We start from the raw sequence: 21,472 nt of genomic DNA on the forward strand, positions 1-21,472 counted from the left end.
TTCCATTCAATTTGGTCTTCGTGGTTGATTTATCGAACAAACATCCAATTCTTAGTACTGAATACGATCTAGAACTGAGCTGAATACTTCCAAAATTTATCATCGAGCCAAACTTGAGAAGACGAACACATGTTCTAGTAATATCTATGTCATTCAGGTATTGACATAGCTTTAGGGTTGATCTATTCACTTAAATTGTTTTCCATTACCTTTAAAGGTAGTTCAATACCTATGCTTACTTGGATTCCTTAATTAATCCAAGACATTTACTTAATTTAGGCCATAAGGGTATTTTGGTAAATTTGATGTTCAGTTTTATTCTATTCATTTCAGAGCTCGAGGATATCCAATCATTCCTGAGCTTGGTGATGCTCTTGGGTCATTTCTATTACAGGGGTATTTTGGTTATTTTACAGATCCACAGTATTTCAATCTTTTTCCTCAATCCGATCTTATTATTTAATTCCAATTTATTATCTATTCCAGTCCGTTCGAACAATTCTGATAGCAGAATACCCCCGATAAATTACTCTTCAAGTATTTACTCATTATTTGAACATTTTCAGGTCAAGTGTCTTCTCAGACTTTACAAACGGAATATCAGGAATTTTCCTACACTAAGTCGGGATCTTAACAATTAAATCCATACTTAATCGAGTTAAGTACGAATCCTCTAAGTATTTTCTCATTCAGAGTCATCTCAGACTATTCTACCTCATAAGGGCATTTCCGTAATTTCTTAACCAGATAAGTTCGATATTAGCTCTTAACGAAAATAATATAATTTAGAGATCCTATGATTAATTGCTTTCTTGAACACTCTTTGATCTTGAAATAATTCCCTTAACACACTTCTAGTATCTTGTATAAACCCTCTTGGGGTTAAAAACCGATTATCCATAATTTCTAAGTATAACTATCATTTCTTATGCACATCAATATATTTATCATATCAATATGTCTTTTCAGATTTATTAATCCACTTCCAGGGACAATTCTTATCATTTTCCAATATAAGGGTAATTTCGTATTTTTACCATACCGAAGTATTCTCATAATTTCCCATCCAAGTACCTTTAACATTTAACCTTTGATGATATAAAATATAATTTACAAATCCATGTCTGATTTCTTTATCACTATCCACAAACTTGTAATTTAATTCTAACAATCTTTCAATCTCTTATATTAGTCATTCGATCCGTATTCAGTTACAGAATTTCTACCACATTCATATCGAGTGAATAAATTATTCAACTCCACAAAAGTGACCAACATTATCTTATTCATGCATTTACCAATATCAACATGTTCCATAAAGCATAAAGAGGTAGTAAAGTATTACCTCAATTTCCGTGCAATACTGATCGACCATAAAAATTCCATTCGAATGCCTTTGATCTTCAATTCAACTTCCAATAATTCCTCAGATACATATCAACATAAATTATATCAGAAACGGAGCTTAATTACGATAAACGGATCGAATCGGGTGATAAATTAGTGAAAGACGGCTTACCGGGTTCGAATTTGGTGAAACGGACTTCGGATTCAGATTCAGGACGTCGAAAGCATAAAATATGACTTTTCAGAAATTTGGAATTTTCGGTCAAAATCAAAGTCAACGGGTTTGACTGACAATTTCGAGGCCTTCGGGTTCGAATTTCGAAAAACGGACAGCGGAATCGGATTTGGAACGTCGAAAAATGTCAGGATAGGTATACTCGGTCGAAGTCAAAGGTTGTTTAATGCCCGATCAAAGCCGGTCAAAGTTTTGGTCAACAGTGGTCAACTCCGGTCAACGGTCAACGGTCAACGGGTCGGGTCAACGGGTCGGTCAACGGGTCGGGTCGGGTAAACGGGTCGGGTAAACGGGTCGGGTCGGGTCAACGGGTCGGGTCGGGTTGTGACCGGTCAAACCGGTCAAAACAGTTCCAAAACCGGTCAAACCGGTCACTTTTCCCTTCCCCACGCGCAGTGGCGGCGCGTGGGGGCGCGTGAACAGTGATAAAATCCCGGAAAAATTTCTAAAAATTATTTTGAGCGATTTCGAGATACTTACAAAGCTCGGTTCACAATTTTGAACGGCGGAGAGCTCGATTTCAACAAATCGGGAAGTTTGACCGGTTCACCTCCCAACGCGCCGCCGCTGCCGGAGAAAAAGGAGAACACCGGTGGACTCGGAACGGCACAAGGAACACGATGGTTCGGGAGGTGTCGTAAACGGATGACCCGATCGTCGTGAATCGATGAAAAACCAACTAAAACCGAGTTATTACCGACGATACTTCCGACTGAAATTCACGACGAACGGCGATGATTCACGACGAAAGGTTTGAGGGGTTTTGTTCCTCGGTTGACAACGAACACGATGGTTGTTTCGGCTTGTCGTTTGGAGGTCGGACGGCGAGTAGATCGGAGTTGGAAGTAGGGAGAACGGGAGTGGAAAACTGGAAAATTTTCCAGAAACATACGGGAGTCTGGGGGTTTATAACATCTCATAATTAAAAATGGCTAAACCAAGAGTTTAGCCACTGAACTTCCTGCACTTCTTAAAACGGTATGCCATCTTTGAAATCTTACAATTTAATCCCCAAATTTCTTCCAAATATCAATTAAATTCACCATTTTATAATTTCTTAAATTTAGCCCCTAAATTGGGGTGTTACATTTATTCTTTGTAGCAATAACAGAATAGAAGTACTTAGAGTTTTTGTCCCCCTCTTTGAGCCAATGAGTTTTAACTTTTTGCTTTAAGAACATCGCCTCAGCTTCTTCTAAAGCATTTAAATCCCTTTGCAACTTGAGTTCCTTTTCAATGGGCTCTAAACCTCTTAAAGAAAGTAGTTGCTGCTTTTCAATCTATTCCTGCTTTTCCCTAACCCTAGCAGAAATATCACTGAAAGATTCCTTGTTGAGTTGCTTAAGATTGGATTTAAGTCTTTTAAGCTTAAGGAAGAGCTTCTTCATAGGGTTTTCTTGATAAGGAGGGTACCAATATTGACTGACAATATTCAAGAAGTTATGATGAAGAGTCCAACAATTGAAAAATTTAAAAGGCTTAGGTTTGTTAAGATGTATCTCTTTATTCAGATTCACCAAAGCCAAGTAATGGTCAGAAGATCCAGGAGCTAGGAATTCAGCAAATGAATGGTTAAAAAATTCAAACCATAAAGGGTTTATGAGAAAACGATCAAGTTTCCTAGCAAGGAAGTTTTCAGTTTGCTTATTGCTCCAAGAGAAAGTTGGACCAAAGTAAGGATGATCTTGAAGATGGAGTTCATGAGAAACTTCTTGAAAATCAATCATTTCAGAGGAAAAAAAAAACAAACCCAACTGTTCATGATTAGAACTTTCTTGAGGGTACATGGTGACATTAAAATCCCCTCCCAAGATCCAAGGATGATTATAATACCTTGATTCAATGAGTCGAAGGTCCTGCCAAAGACTTCTTCTAGCTACTCCATCATTATGACCATAAATCCCAGTGAGCAGAAACTTGGAATTGTTGAAAGAACATTCAATAGTAATGGTTTGAGCTAAAGCATAGCAAAGTGTGATGTCTAAACCTTTCTTCCACATAAGCCAAATTCTACCATTTACAGCAAAGTCATAATTACAAAAGACATTACAATTCTTGAATTTGGAAGCAAAAATATCAGCAGATTTTTTAGCCTTAACTCTGGTTTCCAGTAAGCAAAAGATATCTACATTATTTTGGGTTGCCCTTCTAAGGACACTACTTTGTTTTAGGGGATTGTTCAATCCCCTAACATTCTAAAAAGCTACATTCATTTCTCTGGTGTTGAGGAGGATGTATCCCCCTTTTTACTAACCACTGACAAACTTTTCACCTTATCAAGATGAGATTTCTTTTTAGATTTAAGGTCTTTTAACAGTTCTGTTACACCTGATGCTGCCACTCTTGGTTGTTTCCCCATGGTTTCTGAGGCTTGGGTAGTCTCTTCAACCAAAAGGATCTCAAAACGGTTACTTGAATCGGCTAAAGATTTGGCCAATTTGCCTTTAGGTGGCCTTGCTCTACTCTTTTTAATAGGAGATTTAGAACCTTTATTTGAATCAGGTTCAGTAGTAGAGACACAAGCAAGATCATTTTCAATTTCCATACTAGATGGTAAGGAAGATGGATAAGTGTCTTCTACTGGAAAAGTATAATAAGAGGTAGTAATAGGAAGAGGAGGTGGAATAAAATTGCCAGCAACATTTTCCTTAACAGAGACAGAATCCACCTCATTTGAAGAAGCTAAGTTATTGTTTCCTGAAGAATCAGAGGTTGAAGGATCCTTTTTCCTCCATACTTGAGTTGTATGGGAGGAGTTTGGATTGTTTTTATAGTTTTTAGAACTATTACCAAAAGAATTACAATGCTTGCAACATGGGGGAAGCCAAGGAATTTCTACTAAAATAGAAGTTTCTTGGCCATTGTTAAGCACAACATCAATAAATTTAGGAATCACATCAGACACCCCTATTTCAACACAGACTTTGGAAAATTCCAATCTAGTTTTAGTGGTTGTGACAGAGTTCATTGACAAAGGAAACCCTATGGCGCTAGCAATGTAACTCAAACCATCATTAGTGAATAATTCAAGTGGCACATTGTATAAATGAACCCAAATTGAAATTTTGGTTAGGTCAAAATGAAGTTTTTTCAAGTTGGGTTCCCATTGCCTAAGGATCAAAGGCTTATTATAGATGTACCAGGGATCATTTTCTAATACCCAGTCACGAGCAGAATCAGAATCGATTGAAAACAGATAGAGATTTGGTCCAGCATAACTGACCTGAACGTTAGAACCTTGCTGTGAATATTTCCATAAACTGATGATGATCTTTTTCATTGCTGCAAAATTCGGAGCTGCACCCAGAAATTGACCCACAAGAGAGTATTTCCAATCAGGGATTCCTCATTTAAACACTTCTGGTGGAGGATGAACCGTTCGAACGCCGTTTTTCTCATTTGGGGGAAAATAGTTGAGTTGTTGGTTTGTTGAACCCTGGATTAATTTCCGCCAATCCATGAAAAGGAGAAAACCGAACAAGAGGAGACAGAAAAGAAGAAAGAGAGAACTGAACAAGTCACCGGAACACAATAAAAATCTCAGAACCCATTAGACCCGCTAATGGACGCTCGGAGAACCCTAGAATCATGCGATGCCATTAAAAATTCAGGATGATAAATTGAGACTATTTTGTATGTTTACTATAACATTTTGATAATATATTTAGTATCATTCAACTATTATTTTGTATGTTTACTGTAATACTTTGCAATTTTTCATTGATTAATTTGGTACTTACTAATAATATTAATTCATGTATCATATAATATATAAAACGATAGTTCAAGTACGATGTGTACTAAGATCATCTCTAGCGCATCGCTAAAGTAGAGAAAATCTCCACTTTGGAGATGAATTTCAACTCCAACCCATCTCCATTTTCAACGCTAGAGTAGAGAAAAACTACAGTGATACTCTGCATCTAGAGTTGCACTGTAGCTGCGCTACATATTATTTTATTTTTGTTATTTTTGGTTTTTGTTATTTTTTTACTTTATTTTGTTATTTTCTTTTTCTTTTCCTTTTCTTTGTTATATTATTTTCTCTTATTCTATCTTTTATGTTTTTTTATTGTGATTTCTACACAATAAAATAAAAATTAAACATAATATAATAAATTCAAGTATATTAAATTGCAAGATAGATAAAAATACATTGAAATTAGATAAATAAACATACTAATATTTAAATATTATGAATAAAGTAGAGTTGGTGGTAATGTAGAGATAGTGTTGGAGATGAATTATTGTTTCATCTTTAGAGTAAAGATAGAGATGCTGTAGAGTAGAGATGAGGGCTGCAGATGGCCTAATCGATGGTACAATTAAGTTATGACAACTATAAAAGATTATCACATTTTATTTCAGTGAAGAGTTGCATTTGGCACTTTTACTACGGATGACCTATTTAAGGTGACAAACGATGTTCTCTATTGAGAATAAGAGCAGAAGAAATGAGAAGAATTGAAGTCTCCCTCAATTTTCCATGAGGGATTTTAAAATGGTCCTTAGCATTAGTGTCATACTTAAGATTATTATGGCTATTTGTAGGTTGATAGGACATATTGATATGATCATCTAACAATGAATTTGGCTCTGAGATCTACGCGACTATAAAAAATATGACTGGTTGGAGGATAAGAATCTCTAAAAGATTCAGTCAACATAGAGGTTTCAATATGTTGAGACGAGGTAACAGATGCACAACTTACGGAGAAGAGATATGGAGAAAGTAAATCGAACTAATGGTATTAACTCATATTTTATAATAATACGTAAAGTGATGATTCAAATAACATATTAGACACATTGATGAAGTATAAGCACCATATTAAATATTTTAAAAAATGCATATTTGATCAAAGAACGAATGCATTGGATATTTTAAAAATATATATACGATATTGTCGGAATCGTCTTTCGGTTGGGCCCCGAATTGGGCTTCGACTTGGATTAAATAAATTGGAGTCGCCACCGACCACTTTAAAACTAATTTAGGTGGGTCGAACACCATCTTACCTGATCTGCGTTGTACCAGAAACGTGTCGGGTTCGGGGGTCGATTACGGTCAAGGAAGGATTAACACCCTTGAACCGCCCTTTCGGTACCAATTAATTTATCGGTTGCCTTTAATTACGAAAATTAAAATTAAAATTAAAATATAAATTACTCGATTCAAATTACTTACCTTTGATCGATTGAAATTATCCCTAAAAAGTTAAAAACTATTAGATGATAAATAAACGATAATTAAAAATAATAATAAAATAAATGGAATAGAGATGAAATAAAAAGAGAAAAATGGATAAATAAATGAAGAATCAAAATAAAAATAGAATAAATAAAAAGGCTAAATATAAAGAAAAGATAGAAAAAATATTAAAAAAATATTAAAAAAACCCAAAAAAACAAATAAAAATAAAAGAAAGATCAAAATGCCAAAATTTAAATAGAAGTGTCTAAGTCAAAAAAAATAAAAGAAAAAATAAGAAAGAAAAATAATGACTAAAACAGAGGATACACAAACCTAGGGGTTAAATTCAGGTAATAACACAAAGAGAAATAAAACAAAAAAACATGACTAAAATAATAATGACTAAAACTAATAGCTTAAATTAAAATAACATAAGACTTCATTTCATGACTTCCATAGTAGGAATACAAATACCGAGGGACCTGTAATGAATTTAGCCTATACAAAAAATACGCAAACAGTCCCTGGGAAAACGACGTCGTTTCCCGTGGACTATAAAAGCCTAAAGATAGGCTTATTCCCCCATTCTCTCTTCATTTGCATTTTTCCTCCTCTCTCTCTAAGAAAGAGAGAACAAATTTTCCTCTCCATTCTCTCTAAAATGCCTCCACCGGAGGTAATGGCCGGCCACCGCCGCCCGACGCCGCCATCTCTGACAGCCGAGAAAAACCCAGACCCACCGAAACGCTCCCTACAACACCCTTAAACCAAAACTGAGCCCCACATCCCCTAAAAACAACTCCTCCGACGTAGATCTAAAAGAAAAGTTTCGACTTTTTTACCTTTTCCACTAGTGACCGTTCGTTTTCCGATGAGAGGCCTTCGACTGCTTCTATGTTGATGCTTTTGGGTTTTTTTTATATTGTATTTAGTTTTTTGATGTTGTAATGGCTCGTGGTTCGATTTTTTTGTTTGCTGTGTTTGGGTTCTGTTGTGACTCGTGTGATGATCTGGCCATGGGTTATGGCTCGAAGATTCTATTATTGTTGCGTCTTTTGATTCTGTGTTGATACTATTGATGTTCGACTGTTGTTTTCTCGTCGTTTATCTCTGTTGTGATCGATTCTTGGGTTTGATCGTTGATTCCCCCCCGTTGATGGTTCTGTTGGTATTTATATAGCCCCCTAACAGGGCTATTTCCGGTGATGATGGGGTCATTTTCGTACCTTTCGAGCCTAATGTTATTCGTGGTTGGCCAACCATCCCAGGATGGGTAAGTTCTGGGATATCCGGCCGGCCGTTTTGGTGACACTATTGAATGGCCTTGTTGCCCTCCCATGCGGCGCAGTGCTGTGAGACATGTTACCTTAGGGTTTCCCAAACCCTTAGGATATTGGGTTGGTTCAGGCCCACTTGTTTGACCTGTGCACTGGACTGGATTCTTGGACCTGGAAAAACACCGAAAAAAATGATTAAATAAATAATAAAAACAAAAGTAAATAATAAATAATAAATAAAAAGAATAAAATACTATATGATATATAACGAAAAAAAAGTTTTAAAACTTTATATAATATATATTTCAAAGATATTTTCAAAACCATATATTATATAATTTTAAAAATGTTTTCAAACTATATGTTATAGTTTTCAAAAACGTTTTAAAACTATATTATATGTTTCAAAAATGTTTTTAAAGACTATATATTATATAAATTTCAAAATGATCTTAAAACTATATATTATATAAGCTTTCAAAATGGTTTTAAAAATTATATATTATATATGCTTTCTAAAAATGTTTTAAAAATTACATATTATATAGTTTTCAAAGGTATTTTTTTTAAAACTATATATTATATACATTTCCAAAATGTTTTTTTAAAAAAAATCATATATTATATACGTATTTTCAAAACAATTTTGCAAACTATATAATATATATGTATAGATATATATATGTATAAAAGAAAAGAAAAGAAAATAAATATGGATGAAAATGAGTGTCTACAGTTGCCCCTCTTTGTCCTTTTTCATAGAACGAAAAATATGACAAAGATAAAAAGACACAAATTTTCGTTCGGTAGAGTTCAAGAATAACTCCTTGTCGAATTGAATTGCAGATGGCCCCTCATGTCGGTTGAGGTGTAGCTTCTCATTACTGAGTTAAGCAACCACCATCGTTCTTTAAAAGCGCTTGCGAATCGAGTATCCTTCGTCCTGAAGTCGAAACTTGACTTTAAAAGCTACAAAAAATCATGTATGCTAAAATGATGAATGTGATGCACCTAAGTATGGCTAAGATGCATGTAACATGAATGAATTATATGTTATCTCCTGGATGGAGTCTCGTGCTTTGTCTGTCAATCTAGTCCTTGGAATCGATCATGCCCCAATCTCCTTTCAAGCTTTGGCTTTACAGACCTTTCATGTCTGAGACTGTTCTGTTTGAAAATGTTTTTCTCATTTTTCTTGTTTAAGGAGAGAAAATGATAAAAATTCTGGAAAATATTATTCCTTAATTCAGGCTCGTAATTGAATCAAATTATAAACACGAGTTCAAAGTATATCAAAGGAATCAATAACTCTTTTAATGTTTTTAGAGTTATAGCTTTTTAACAAATGTTCGAATGGATGAGTTGTCTTTAGGTTGACCTAAGGTTTCAGCCATAAAAGGGTCATTTTTTTGGTTATTGCAATAGACTTTTCTTTGGTTTGGCATTTTAATTGGATGCGGACAAAATGACGCAGCTAGCCTGATCAATTACTAGACCTTCTATTTCGGTCCTCTGAAATCTTCCATTTGTTCAAGTTCTGTAAGCTCTTCTACTTCTAATAAAGGTAGTGTAGAAATATCGGTCTAAAAATGAAATTCTTGAGTGCTCGTGTGTATTTGACTATAACAGGTGTTCCTTAGCTCCCTTAGTCCATTTTACTGAAACTCCTTATTTAAATTTGCCATTAAAAGGCTAGCTGAATCCATAAAGTCGGGGCGTTTAACCAATTGCTCTAGAGAGACAGCTTAATATATAAACACCTTTATCAGGTTAGCTGAATCTTATCCATAAAGTCGGGGCGTTTAACCAATTGCCTTAGAGGGACAACTCAAGCTTTATTGAATAATTACCTTTATCAGGCTAGCTGAATATTATCCATAAAGCCGGGGCGTTTAACCAATTGCTCTAGAGGGACAACTCAAGCTTTATTGTATATATATATAATATTATAATATGGGTATACGGATCCAATTTCTTAAGTTTGTCAAGAAGAACTTGTTATAGTGTAGGTGTTCTTAAAAGTCAAGGAATCTCATATTTAGAGTTCAATTTCCAAGCAACTGACCTAAACTATATTAACCTACTTGACTATTCCATTTGTGAAGATCATGATCATCACTGAACGTCTTAAATAAAAAGCATAGTAATGTCATATGCAAACGATGCCCCACGTTGTCCGCGCCTATCTAAATACCAAGCCTTATGAAGGGAAAAGGATATATTGGTTGTTTGTAGGAAAATGGTAAGGTGTTCGAGTATATCTTTCTGAAGTAAGGTCAAAAGTCATTGTTTTATTAGTTTTTTATCATGTTAACTTGTCAAAGATCTATAACTATGAATCATCTACGAAGTTTCTTAATTCAGTTGATATTCAAAGAATTGCAAGTTTGCAAATGTGATTCATTGCTCGTCATCATTAAAGTAACATAAATTTATTCAAATGTTCTTACAAAAAACTTGAGAAAAGATGAAAAAAAAAAAACTCAAACAGAATGCCTCAAAATTGAATAAGGTCTCATCAGGATGCCTCATTTGCCATGACTCTTTCTGCTTTGGGAGTGTCATTGCTTTCATCATAAAATTTCATCTCTTTTCTGTCCATCATTAGTTGGATCAAGGCTATAAATTCGACACATTCTTGTACATCATGTCCATCTTCATTGTGATAACAGCAATGACCGCCACCTTTGGAATCTAATGTGCTATGATATGGTGCAAGAAACCCTACATTTATCATTTGCTTCCATACCCAAGCAAGAGGTGACTTCACTTCAGAAATTTTGGTTTTGGCCTCTTTACCTTTTTCCTCGGTGATTGCACTTTCCTTATTCTCTTGATGATTAGGTAGAGGGTTCTATGCAACGTGGAGTGATTTTGGACCTGTTGCGCATCCTTTGGATAACCCTCTTAAAAGGGAGGCAATTTTCAATAGCATGCCCCAGAACACTGCCATGATATTCACAGTGTACATTTTTGTCATACCACTTGGGGTATAGGGGCTTCAGAGGTATCTTGGGATAAGGTGACACCAGTTGCTGATAGAGCTCCTTGTATGTCATGGGAATGGGATCAAAATGCTCTTTTTCCTTTCTTGGCTCTTTCCTAGAAGAGGTTACGGCTACAAACGATTTTGAAATGTTGATGATCTCTCTTTCTTTCTTCTTCAGGGGAAGCTTTTCACTCGTCCTACCTCATAGTTTAATGGTAATTTCTACCCTCGTTGTTTTGGCCTCCTCATCAAGTTTTGGAATGCGAAAACTATCTAAATTATCTTGAAGTCCTGGTAAGATTCTGGGTGAGACAACCACTTGCGGGGTAGGTGGCATGATTACCCCTTCTGATGAGCCTTTCCCAGGAGCACTTGTCAGACATAGGCCAGCTAACTTGGCAATGATCTGATCGACTAAGGACTCTTGTCCTTTCGTGATTGCATATAGGGTACTCTGGTTAATTTGATTTATCTTTTCTTCTAACTCTCTCTGAAGCTTCAACATGTTCTCTTCGATCTGAGTAATTTTGGCTTCTATATTATTTTCGGTTTGAATGAGGACGATACGTGTCCGAAGCTTGTGGAAATATGTCCAGTGTTTGTACCCTTCCGTTATAAAAATCTCTTGTTAGTTCATGTGAATGCAACGAAAAAAAAGAAAATTATGCGAAATATGCAAGAATGCATGATGCATGAAATGTTCGAGGCATTGATCCAAAAATGTGTCTGTTATTCTGAATAATCCTTATTGAGGACAAAAATGTTACGTCTGAAGAGACAAAAAACTTTTTGATGGTATAGATACCGTATAGCTTCTGACAAGTTGATTCGTCTTCTGCCTTTTCACCGGTTGAATATCCCGTCGAACCATTTTGGTTTGGTTTAACTTGTGCAGGTGACGAGTTACTTCCCCCAAAAAGGTCTCGAAGGACTGTGTCTCTGCCTTTCACTCTATGCCGAGCTTATTCCAAATGAAAGTGTCATCGAAACCCTCCATCCGAAGTTTATCGACTTGTTTATGGAATTCGTCAATAATGATCTCCAGCTGAGTTAGGGTTTCTCCATCTTATTCTCGTAGTTTTTGAAATGACTCTCCGGGTCAGTAACCTTTTCCTCATCTTGCCCCTACAACCTCTGCCTCTGAGTATTCTTGGACCACGACTGGGCTTCTGAGCTTTTTATCTCATTGTATTATAACCCATTTGTCCATTAATGCAAATTATTCATGTTTATCAAACACGTTTTGGTGGATCAACACCTCGTTTTAAATGATGCAAACAATGAAAACAAAATAAAATAGAACAAAAATAAAAAAGAGTTAGTGAAGTAAATCAAAACAATAATAAAAATGAAAAATCCTACCCCACATGATATCTACCCCACATGCTATCTACCCCACATGCTTTAATTCCTACCCGGACATGATCTCTATCCCGTATGCTAATTTCAAACAAATCCTAAACCGCATATTTGTCTAGTTCATATGCTTTGAACATAAAGTAAAATAGGAAATAAAATCAAAGCAATCTAGGGTTTGGAATGAAGTTTTGGGGTGGGCTCTAATTCCCTGTACTCTCCCGATTTAGGTGCTAAAAAAAAGGTACTCGATTTCTCCTTGCCGCTGCCCCCTTGGGCTTTCCAGACCCTTAGTCCTAAGCCCATTACAAGCTTGTGTGGACTAAGTTAAACTCGAGAGTAAACATTCCCTTATGCCCATACGGAGAATAATTTCACACGAAGACATAAGGTATATGAATCCCGAAGACTACTTGCTAGGCCCGCACGGTGAGTAAATTCACACGAAGGCGTTGCTTTCACCCCCACTTAAATAAGGTTCAGAGCTCGGGTATAGAGCCTAAGATGAAAATTTTGAAAATCGGAAATCATTGAAAAAACGTCAGTACAACTATTTACTTGAAAAATAATCAAAGGTAAATAATTTGAATCGAATAAGTAAATTAAAATTAAAATTTACCATTTTCGCATAAAAAGACAATCGAAAATTAATTTCGGCCTGACTCACTTACCTGTCCCCAGCGGAGTCGCCAAGCTGTCAGAACCGTCTTTCGGTTGGGCCCTGAATTGGGCTTCGACTTGGATTAAATGAATTGGAGTCGCCACCGACCACTTTAAAACGAATTTAGGTGGGTCGGACACCATCTTACCGGATCTGCGTTGTACCAGAAACGTGTCGGGTTCGGGAGTCGATTACGGTCAAGGAAGGATTAGTACCCTTGAACCGCCCTTTCGGTACCAATTAATTTAGCGGTTGTCTTTAATTACGAAAATTAAAATTTAAATTACTCGATTCGAATTACTTACCTTTGATCGATTGAAATTATCCCTAAAAAGTCAAAAATATTAGATGATAAATAAACGATAATTAAAAATAATAATAAAATAAATGAAATAGAGATGAAATAAAAAGAGAAAAAATGGATAAATAAATGAAGAATAAAAATAAAAATAAAATAAATAAAATAAATAAAAGGCTTAATATAAAGAAAAGATCGGAAAAATGTTTTAAAAATATTAAAAAAAAAACTAAAAAAACAAATAAAAATAAAAGAAATATCAAAATGCCAAAATTTAAATAAAAGTGTCAAAGTCAAAAAAATAAAATAAAATAAATAAGAAACAAAAATAGTGACTAAAACAAAGGATACACAAACCTAGGGGTTAAATTCGGGTAATAACACAAAGAGAAATAAAACATAAAAACTTGACTAAAATAATAATGACTAAAACTAATAGCTTAAATTAAAATAACATAAGACTTCATTTCATGACTTCCATAGTAGGAATACAAATACCGAGGGACCTGTAATGAATTTAGGCCACACCGAAAATATGCAAACAGTCATTGGGAAAACAACGTCGTTTCCCGTGGACTATAAAAGCCTAAAGATAGGCTTATTCCCCCATTCTCTCTTCATTTGCATTTTTCCTCCTCTCTCTCTAAGAAAGAGAGAACAAATTTTCCTCTCCCTTCTCTCTAAAATGCCTCCACCGGAGGTAATGGCCGGCCACCACCGACCGTCGCCCGACGCCGCTCCGACCGCCGTCTCCAACGACCGAGAAAAACCCAGACCCACTGAAACGCTCCCTACAACACCCTTAAACCAAAATCGAGCCCCACATTCCCTTAAAACGGCTCCTCCGACATAGATCTAAAGGAAAAGTTTTGACTTTTTTACCCTTTTCCGCCGGTGACCGTTCGTTTTCCGATGAGAGGCCTTCGACAACTTCTATGTTGATGTTTTTGGTTTTTTTTATATTGTATTTGGGTTTTTGATGTTGTAATGGCTTATGGTTCAATTTATGTGTTTGTTGTTTTTGGAATCTGTTGTGACTCGTATGATGATCTGGCCGTGGGTTATGGCTCGATGATTCTGTTATTGTTGCATCTTTTTGTTCTATGTTGATACTGTTGATGTTTGACTGTTGTTTTCTCATCGTTTGTCTCTGTTGTGATCGGTTATTGGGTTTGATCGTTGATTCCCCCCCCCATTAATGGTTCTGTTGGTATTTATATAGCCCCCTAACAGGGCTATTTTCGGTGATGATGGGGTCATTCCCGTACTTTTCGGGCCTAACGTTGTTTGTGGTTTATCGACCATCCTAGATGGGTCAGTCTCGGGATATCTGGCCGGCCATTTCGGTGACACTGTTGACTGGTCTTGTTGCTCTCCCATGCGGCGCAGTGTTGTGAGACATGTTACCTTAGGGTTTCCCAAACCGTAAGGATTTTGGGCTGGTTCAGGCCCAACTGTTTGACCTGTGCACTAGACTAGATTCTTGGACCTTGACAAACATCAAAAAAAATGATTAAATAAATAATAAAATCAAAAATAAATAATAAATAATAAATAAAAAGAATAAAATACTATATGATATATAAAGAAAAAAGTTTTAAAACTTTATATAATATATATTTCAAATATATTTTCAAAACCATATATTATATATAATTTTAAAAATGTTTTCAAACTATATGTTACAGTTTTTAAAAACGTTTTAAAACTATATTATATGTTTCAAAAATGTTTTTTAAGACTATATATTATATAAATTTCAAAATTGTTGAAAACATTTTGATGTTTCGATATAACAAATTAGTTTAAATGAATTTTAAGATTTTACAAATGCTTTTCTAAGTATATTCGATTCAATTAATCGAATATCAAATTATTACTCCAAGTCTTTTAAGATCAAGTTCAAACCTTACTAAATGTGTAAAATTGTGTTTTGTACTTAATATATTTTTGAAACAATTTTCACAAAGTATTTTGAACTAAAATCAAGCCTAAAATCAATTTTTCAGAGTGATGCACCGATGCACCAATCCATGCATCGATGCACCATGAATTAAATTGAACATCGAATGCATTTCATGCATCGATGCACATACCATGCACCCGATGCACTGAGGATTTTATGAAAACATCGAATGCATTTGATGCATCGATGCACCAGCCATGCATCGATGCACTCTGGTTATTTTGAAACATCGAATGCACTTGATGCACTCTTAGTGCACCGATGCACTAAGGGTCCAACGGTTAAAATATTTGAATTTTACACTGATACACCGATGCACCATGGGTATGCATCGATGCACTGACGCTCCCAACTGAATTTATTAATTGATTTCACACTTAAACGGCTCTATTGACTTCACTAAGCATCCCCAACGTTCAGAATCATTTGAAGGAGTATTTAAACAAGTTCTGAAGCCATTGATCAATAACAAGAAATAAGAAATCATTGAGAAACAAGAGAGAAAGCATCAAACATCAAGTTTGTGCAATTCAAGCCGAAATTCCTTTCAATATTCATTTTGCTTTCAAGAACACAATTTGTGCTCAATTGTAATTATCTTTGAGTGTTCTTATCTTGCTCTAGAATTGTGCAAACATATTGCCTTGTGAGGTTTTCCTTGTAAGTTTGTAAATTTGTGTATTTCTCTTTGAAAAAGAGTGTGCTCAAGAATTGGGGTATAATTCTTGAGGGAGTTGTAAGGTTACTCTTTGTCCTCAAAAGAAAGAACAAATTAGTGAATTTGTTGGAAAATCCTTATTGTGGATAGCTAAGGTAGTGGACGTAGACTTTGGTTAAGAAAGTTGAACCTCTCTAAATCGCTGTGCAATTATTTTCAATTTTCTGCAAAAGCTTCCACCAAAATTTTAATTGCCAATTCACCCCCCTCTTGGCCGATTTCGTCAATCGATTAACTCAACAATTGGTATCAGAGCCTCACTCATTTGAAGGTTTAATCACCTCTTGAGTCGATTTGGGAAGAGTTAAATCGATAAAGATGACGTCCACTTCCGGTTCATTCTCCATGGAAGAGTCCCGACCAGTTGACGTGTCTCCACACTTCAACGGGACAAATTATCGTCGTTGGAAGAGGTTTATGATGATATTTATCCAAGCATTTGATATGGAAGCTTGGATGGTAATTGAGAGAAGATATTCCTCTCCTACGAAGAAGGCAAAGAAGTGGAGTGATCAAGAACGGAAGAAAACTCAACAAAAGACAAAGGCTATGCACATGTTATGTTGTGCAATTAATCCTAATGTATATGAAGGAGTTTCTTCTTGTTCAAGTGCCAAGGAAATGTGTGATAAGCTTGAGGAGATCTATGGAGACAAGGAAGAAGAAAAACCAATAAAGGTGATGTCTCTATTAGCTCTCACAGAGCCAAAGGTATCTTCTAACTCAAATAAATTAAATTCAAAATCTTTTAATGAGTTACAAGATGCTTATGATGAATTATTTTCGGAGTTTGAGACCATGAACTCCAAATATAGGAATTTGATTTCTAAACTTATAGCTAAAAATGATATTCTTTTGAAAGCTAAAATAGACTTGGAAAAACAAAATGAAATGTTGAAAAAGGAGTTAGAGCTTTCAAAACTAAAATCTGAAAACTTTGAAAAAGAAAATTTCAAAATTAAACAAACTTCTTCTAGAAACGAAAATGGATCTTGAAAATCAAAATGAACTCTTGAAGAAGGATTTAGAACTTTCAAAAATGAAATTTGAAAATATTGAAAAAGAAAATTTTAATTTGAAAGTTAAGCTTGACTGCTTAACAAAAGAAAAAGAGATCATTTTAAATAATTCATCTAGTTCAATAATGACAATATGTTCACATTGTCATTATCATGGTCATAAGGAACATACTTGTCCTTTAAAGAAAGGAAAAAGGTTTAAAATTAGACAAGTATGGGTTCCAAAAGGAACAAGGGGCATTGAAACTAACATTCACGGATCCAAAGCAATTTAGATAGCAAAATCTACTTAAATGTCTCTTGTAGGTGTGTGGGAGCAATGGTGATGAAGATGATGATATTCAAGATGCTCTTGCCACAAATGAAAAAGAAAACGGGTAACCTCTAAACTTAATGTAATTATTCTATTTGGTTGCTCATTTAGTTTATGCATGCATGAGGTTTTAAATGTTGAATAATTATGTTTTATCTCATGTATGTTGAACAATATTGTATGATGAACATAGTAATTTTTGGCAATGTTTTTATAAACTCTAATTCATCATATTAATTTTTGGTCAAAATTGTTTTTAAAATATAATTGACATCTCTTTAACAATTGATATCGATTTTTCAAAAACTTTGGTTTTACAAAATTGTGACCTTAAATTTTTCTTAATGTTTATGCATAGATTTTTGTTTAAATATTATAAAGTTTTAATGCATAATATTTTCAAAAACTTTATGCATGTGCTCTTAATCTCAATAATCAGCATTGCATAATGTTTTGTATGTGAATGGATTAAAGCATAATTCGAATAGGTGAATTTGACAAAAGATACATTGTCTTATTTTTGAATTAAGTGCTTGCAAAATTGATTTACATTGCATCTACTTTGATTATGCTTGTTGGTCATAGAATAGGAAACATTTATATGATGCATTTAGATTCCATTGATATGACTAATTTATGCCTAGTTTCTAAGGATGAGCATGATAGTTGGTTATGGCATAGGAGACTAGGACATGTTAGTATGAGTGTTTTGCAACAGTTAATTCAAGGTAATTTAGTTAGAGGGTTGCCTAAGCTTAAATTTGATAATGATAAAATATGTGATGCTTGTGCTAAAGGAAAACAAAAGCAAATTTCTTTTAAATCCATTAATGATGTATCAACTAGTAGAGTATTACAATTAATCCATATAGATCTTTTTGGGCCAACTAGGACCACTAGCTTGGGTGGAAAACAATATACATTTGTCTTGGTAGATGACTATTCTAGATATACTTGGGTTCTGTTCTTAAGTACTAAAGATGAAGCATAAGAAAAATTCATCACGTTTTCAAAAGTAATCCAAAATGAAAAAGGTTACTCTATAACTAGTGTTAGGAGTGATCATGAAACTGAATTTGAAAATCTTGGATTTACTGATTTTTGTAATTCTAATGGTATTAGCCATAATTTTTCAGCACCTAGAACCCCTCAATAAAATGGAGTTGTTGAGAGGAAAAATCGAACTTTTGAAGAAATGGCTAGAACCATGCTTTGTGAAAACAATTTGCCAAAATATTTTTAGGCGGAAGCCACAAATACCGCTTGTTATGTTGTAAATCGAGTAATGATTAGGCCAATCTTAAAGAAAACTCCATATGAAATTTTCAAAAATAAAAAGCCTAACATTAGCTATTTTTATCCTTTTGGATGTAAATGTTTTGTTTTAAACAACGGTAAAGACAATCTTGGCAAATTTGATGGTAAAAGTGATGAGGGAATTTTTCTGGGTTATTCTTTAAATTCTAAAGCTTATCGAGTATTTAATAAAATAACTTTAGTTGTAGAAGAGTATATACATGTTGTTTTCGATGATAATCCCCTTCCGAGGAAGGATTCTTGTTTGAATGATCATGTAGGTATTATAAATATAAATAACGTTAAACATGACGTTGACCATCATCAAAGGAAGAAACGAAATATGAGGAAACTCAAGATCCTATTGAGAATCAAACCATTGAAGAAAGGGAAATATCTTACCCAAGAGAGTACAACTATGTCAAGGATGGTGAGATTATAGGTGATCCATCCAAAGGGGTAACAACTCAATCTTCTCTTAGAAATATTTGTAATTATGTTGCATTTATCTCCTGCATAGAGCCTAAGAATATTAAAGAAGCATTAAAAGATGAACATTGGATTATGAGTATGCAAGAAGAGTTAAATTAATTTGAGAGAAGAAAATTATGGACATTAGTTGAAAGGCCTAGTAATAAATCTACTATAGGCATTAAATGGGTATTTAGGAGTAAACTTGATGAGAGTGGTAATATAGTGAGAAACAAGGCTAGACTTGTTGCTCAAGGCTATACTCAAGAAGAAGGCATAGACTATGATGAAACATACGCTCCCGTAGCTAGGATGGAAGCAATTAGAATATTATTAGCATTTGCATGTTTTCATGAATTTAAATTATATCAAATAGATATTAAAAGTGCATTTTTAAATGGTTTTATAAAGGAAGAAGTGTATGTGAAACAACCTCCTGGTTTTGAAGATTTAAAATTTCCAAATCATGTTCTTAAGTTGACAAAAGCACTTTATAGTTTAAAACAAACTCCTAGAACTTGGTATGAAAGATTTTCAAACATTTTAATTGAGAAAGGTTTTCCCAAATGGAAGGTTGACACTACATTGTTTTTAAAGCATAAAGGTAAAGATTTATTAGTAGTTCAAATTTATGATATAATATTTGGTTCTACTAATGATATTCTTTGCCAAGAATTTTCTAAGCTAATGCAAAGTGAATTTGAGATGAGCATGATGGGGGAGCTCAAATTTTTCTTGGGACTCCAAATCAAGCAAAGAAAAGATGGCATCTTCATCAATCAAGCTAAGTACATTAAAGAAATGCTGAAGAAGTTTGGACTGGAAATTGGGAAGCCACATAACACTCCATTGAGCTCATTGACAAAGCTTGACATAGATGAAGGATGTAAATGTGTGGATGTTAAATTATATAGGTCAATGATTGGATCTTTACTTTATCTAACTACAAGCAGACCGTACATTATGTTTAGTGTTTTCTTATGTGCTAGATTTCAATCATGCCCTAAGGAATCACATTTTCTAGCTGTTAAGAGAATCTTTAGATACCTTAAGGACACTCCTAGTTTAGGTCTTTGGTATCCTAGAGACTCTAGCTTTAGCTTGCATGCCTTTTCTGATGCAGATTATGGAGCATGCAAATTAGATAGGAAAAGCACCTCTGGTACTTGCCAATTCCTTGGAAATATGTTGATTTCTTGGTTTTCAAAGAAACAAAATTGATTAGCATTATCTACCACTGAAGCGGAATATATTTCAGCTGGTAGTTGTTGTGCACAAGTTTTATGGATGAAACAACAACTTTTCAACTATGGAATTGAAGTAGGTACCATTCCTATCAAGTGTGACAATACTAGTAATATTTGTCTCAATAAAAATCTCATCCAACACTCTAGAACTAAGCATTTTGAAATTAGACATCACTTCATTAGAGACCATGTCGCTAAGGAAGATGTAGTTCTAGAATTTGTTGATACTTTGCATCAATTAGCGGATATCTTTACTAAGCCTTTAGACAAGGAATATTTTTGGACACTTAGGAGAGAATTAGGTTTAACTGACCTATCTTCACTTAGTGTTTAAAATAATTTTAGCACTTTTAAGAATAAATAAAAAAATATATGCTTATAATGGTAATTTTTATTGCATTCATTGCTATTAGTTAGGGGGAGTTTATGTTGCTTAGTGAAAATTAATTTTACGTTCAAAATGAAATTTAAGAATTAATTTGATTGTTTGAACATGATTAATTTTCATTATATGAGTTGCCAATACCACTAGAGCTAATGAATTTAGCATTTTGAGTGTTTAAAACAGATTTTTGACATTTTTGTGCTTAATGCATCGATATACCTAACAGTGCATCGATGCATCCTTGAATGTGCATCGATATACCATGAAGGTGCACCGATGCACGCCTTGAATGTGTATCGATGCACAAGACCATGCATCGATGCATCCATCGGGTTTTTGGATAAAAACCCTATTTCTTCCTCATTTTCTCAAAACTCTCTTAAAACTCTCTCTTGGGCCGCTCTTCTTTCTCTCTTCACTATCAAAATTTCTCCAAATCCTTGGTTTTTGATCGGAATCTTCAAGATTTTCAATTCCTTATCCTGCTTCTATTATCAATTCGTGCAAAACAACATCTCATTCTCATCAATCCGAAATTTTCAAGGTAATATTTCAAAAACATCTATTTCATTGATTTTTGATCTTAGGACTAGTTTAGGTTAGTTCTAGGATGAACATTATATCAGACATTGATTGTTTGATGATTATAAATTAAATTTTACAACCAATTTCATCAAAAACTCACAAATTTTCAATAAAT

At 34.4% G+C, this 21,472-nt stretch overlaps 1 protein-coding gene across 1 annotated transcript; it reads right to left on the reverse strand.

The window, feature by feature from the left end:
- Positions 1 to 2,862: 2,862 nt before the first annotated feature.
- LOC120172630 lies at positions 2,863 to 4,862 on the reverse strand. Its single transcript, XM_039180041.1, has 2 exons — positions 3,837 to 4,862; positions 2,863 to 3,573 (listed from the first exon to the last, which is right to left on the reverse strand). The coding sequence occupies exons 1-2, from the start codon at positions 4,860 to 4,862 to the stop codon at positions 2,863 to 2,865; spliced, it is 1,737 nt and encodes a 578-aa protein (XP_039035972.1).
- Between the last annotated feature and the right edge of the window lie 16,610 nt (positions 4,863 to 21,472).

The sequence above is a fragment of the Hibiscus syriacus genome, unplaced genomic scaffold, assembly GCF_006381635.1.
Source record: "Hibiscus syriacus cultivar Baekdansim isolate YM2019G1 unplaced genomic scaffold, ASM638163v2 tig00111876_pilon, whole genome shotgun sequence".
Classification (NCBI taxonomy): domain Eukaryota; kingdom Viridiplantae; phylum Streptophyta; class Magnoliopsida; order Malvales; family Malvaceae; genus Hibiscus; species Hibiscus syriacus.

Bases quoted from the DNA above. Each gene is read 5' to 3' on its own strand.
- LOC120172630 (XM_039180041.1), bottom strand. From the start codon at position 4,862: ATGAAAAAGATCATCATCAGTTTATGGAAATATTCACAGCAAGGTTCT. The intron at 3,574-3,836 runs GTTAGTAAAAAG...CTTATGTGGAAG, and splicing joins AGGTGAAAAGTTTGTCAGTG to AAAGGTTTAGACATCACACT.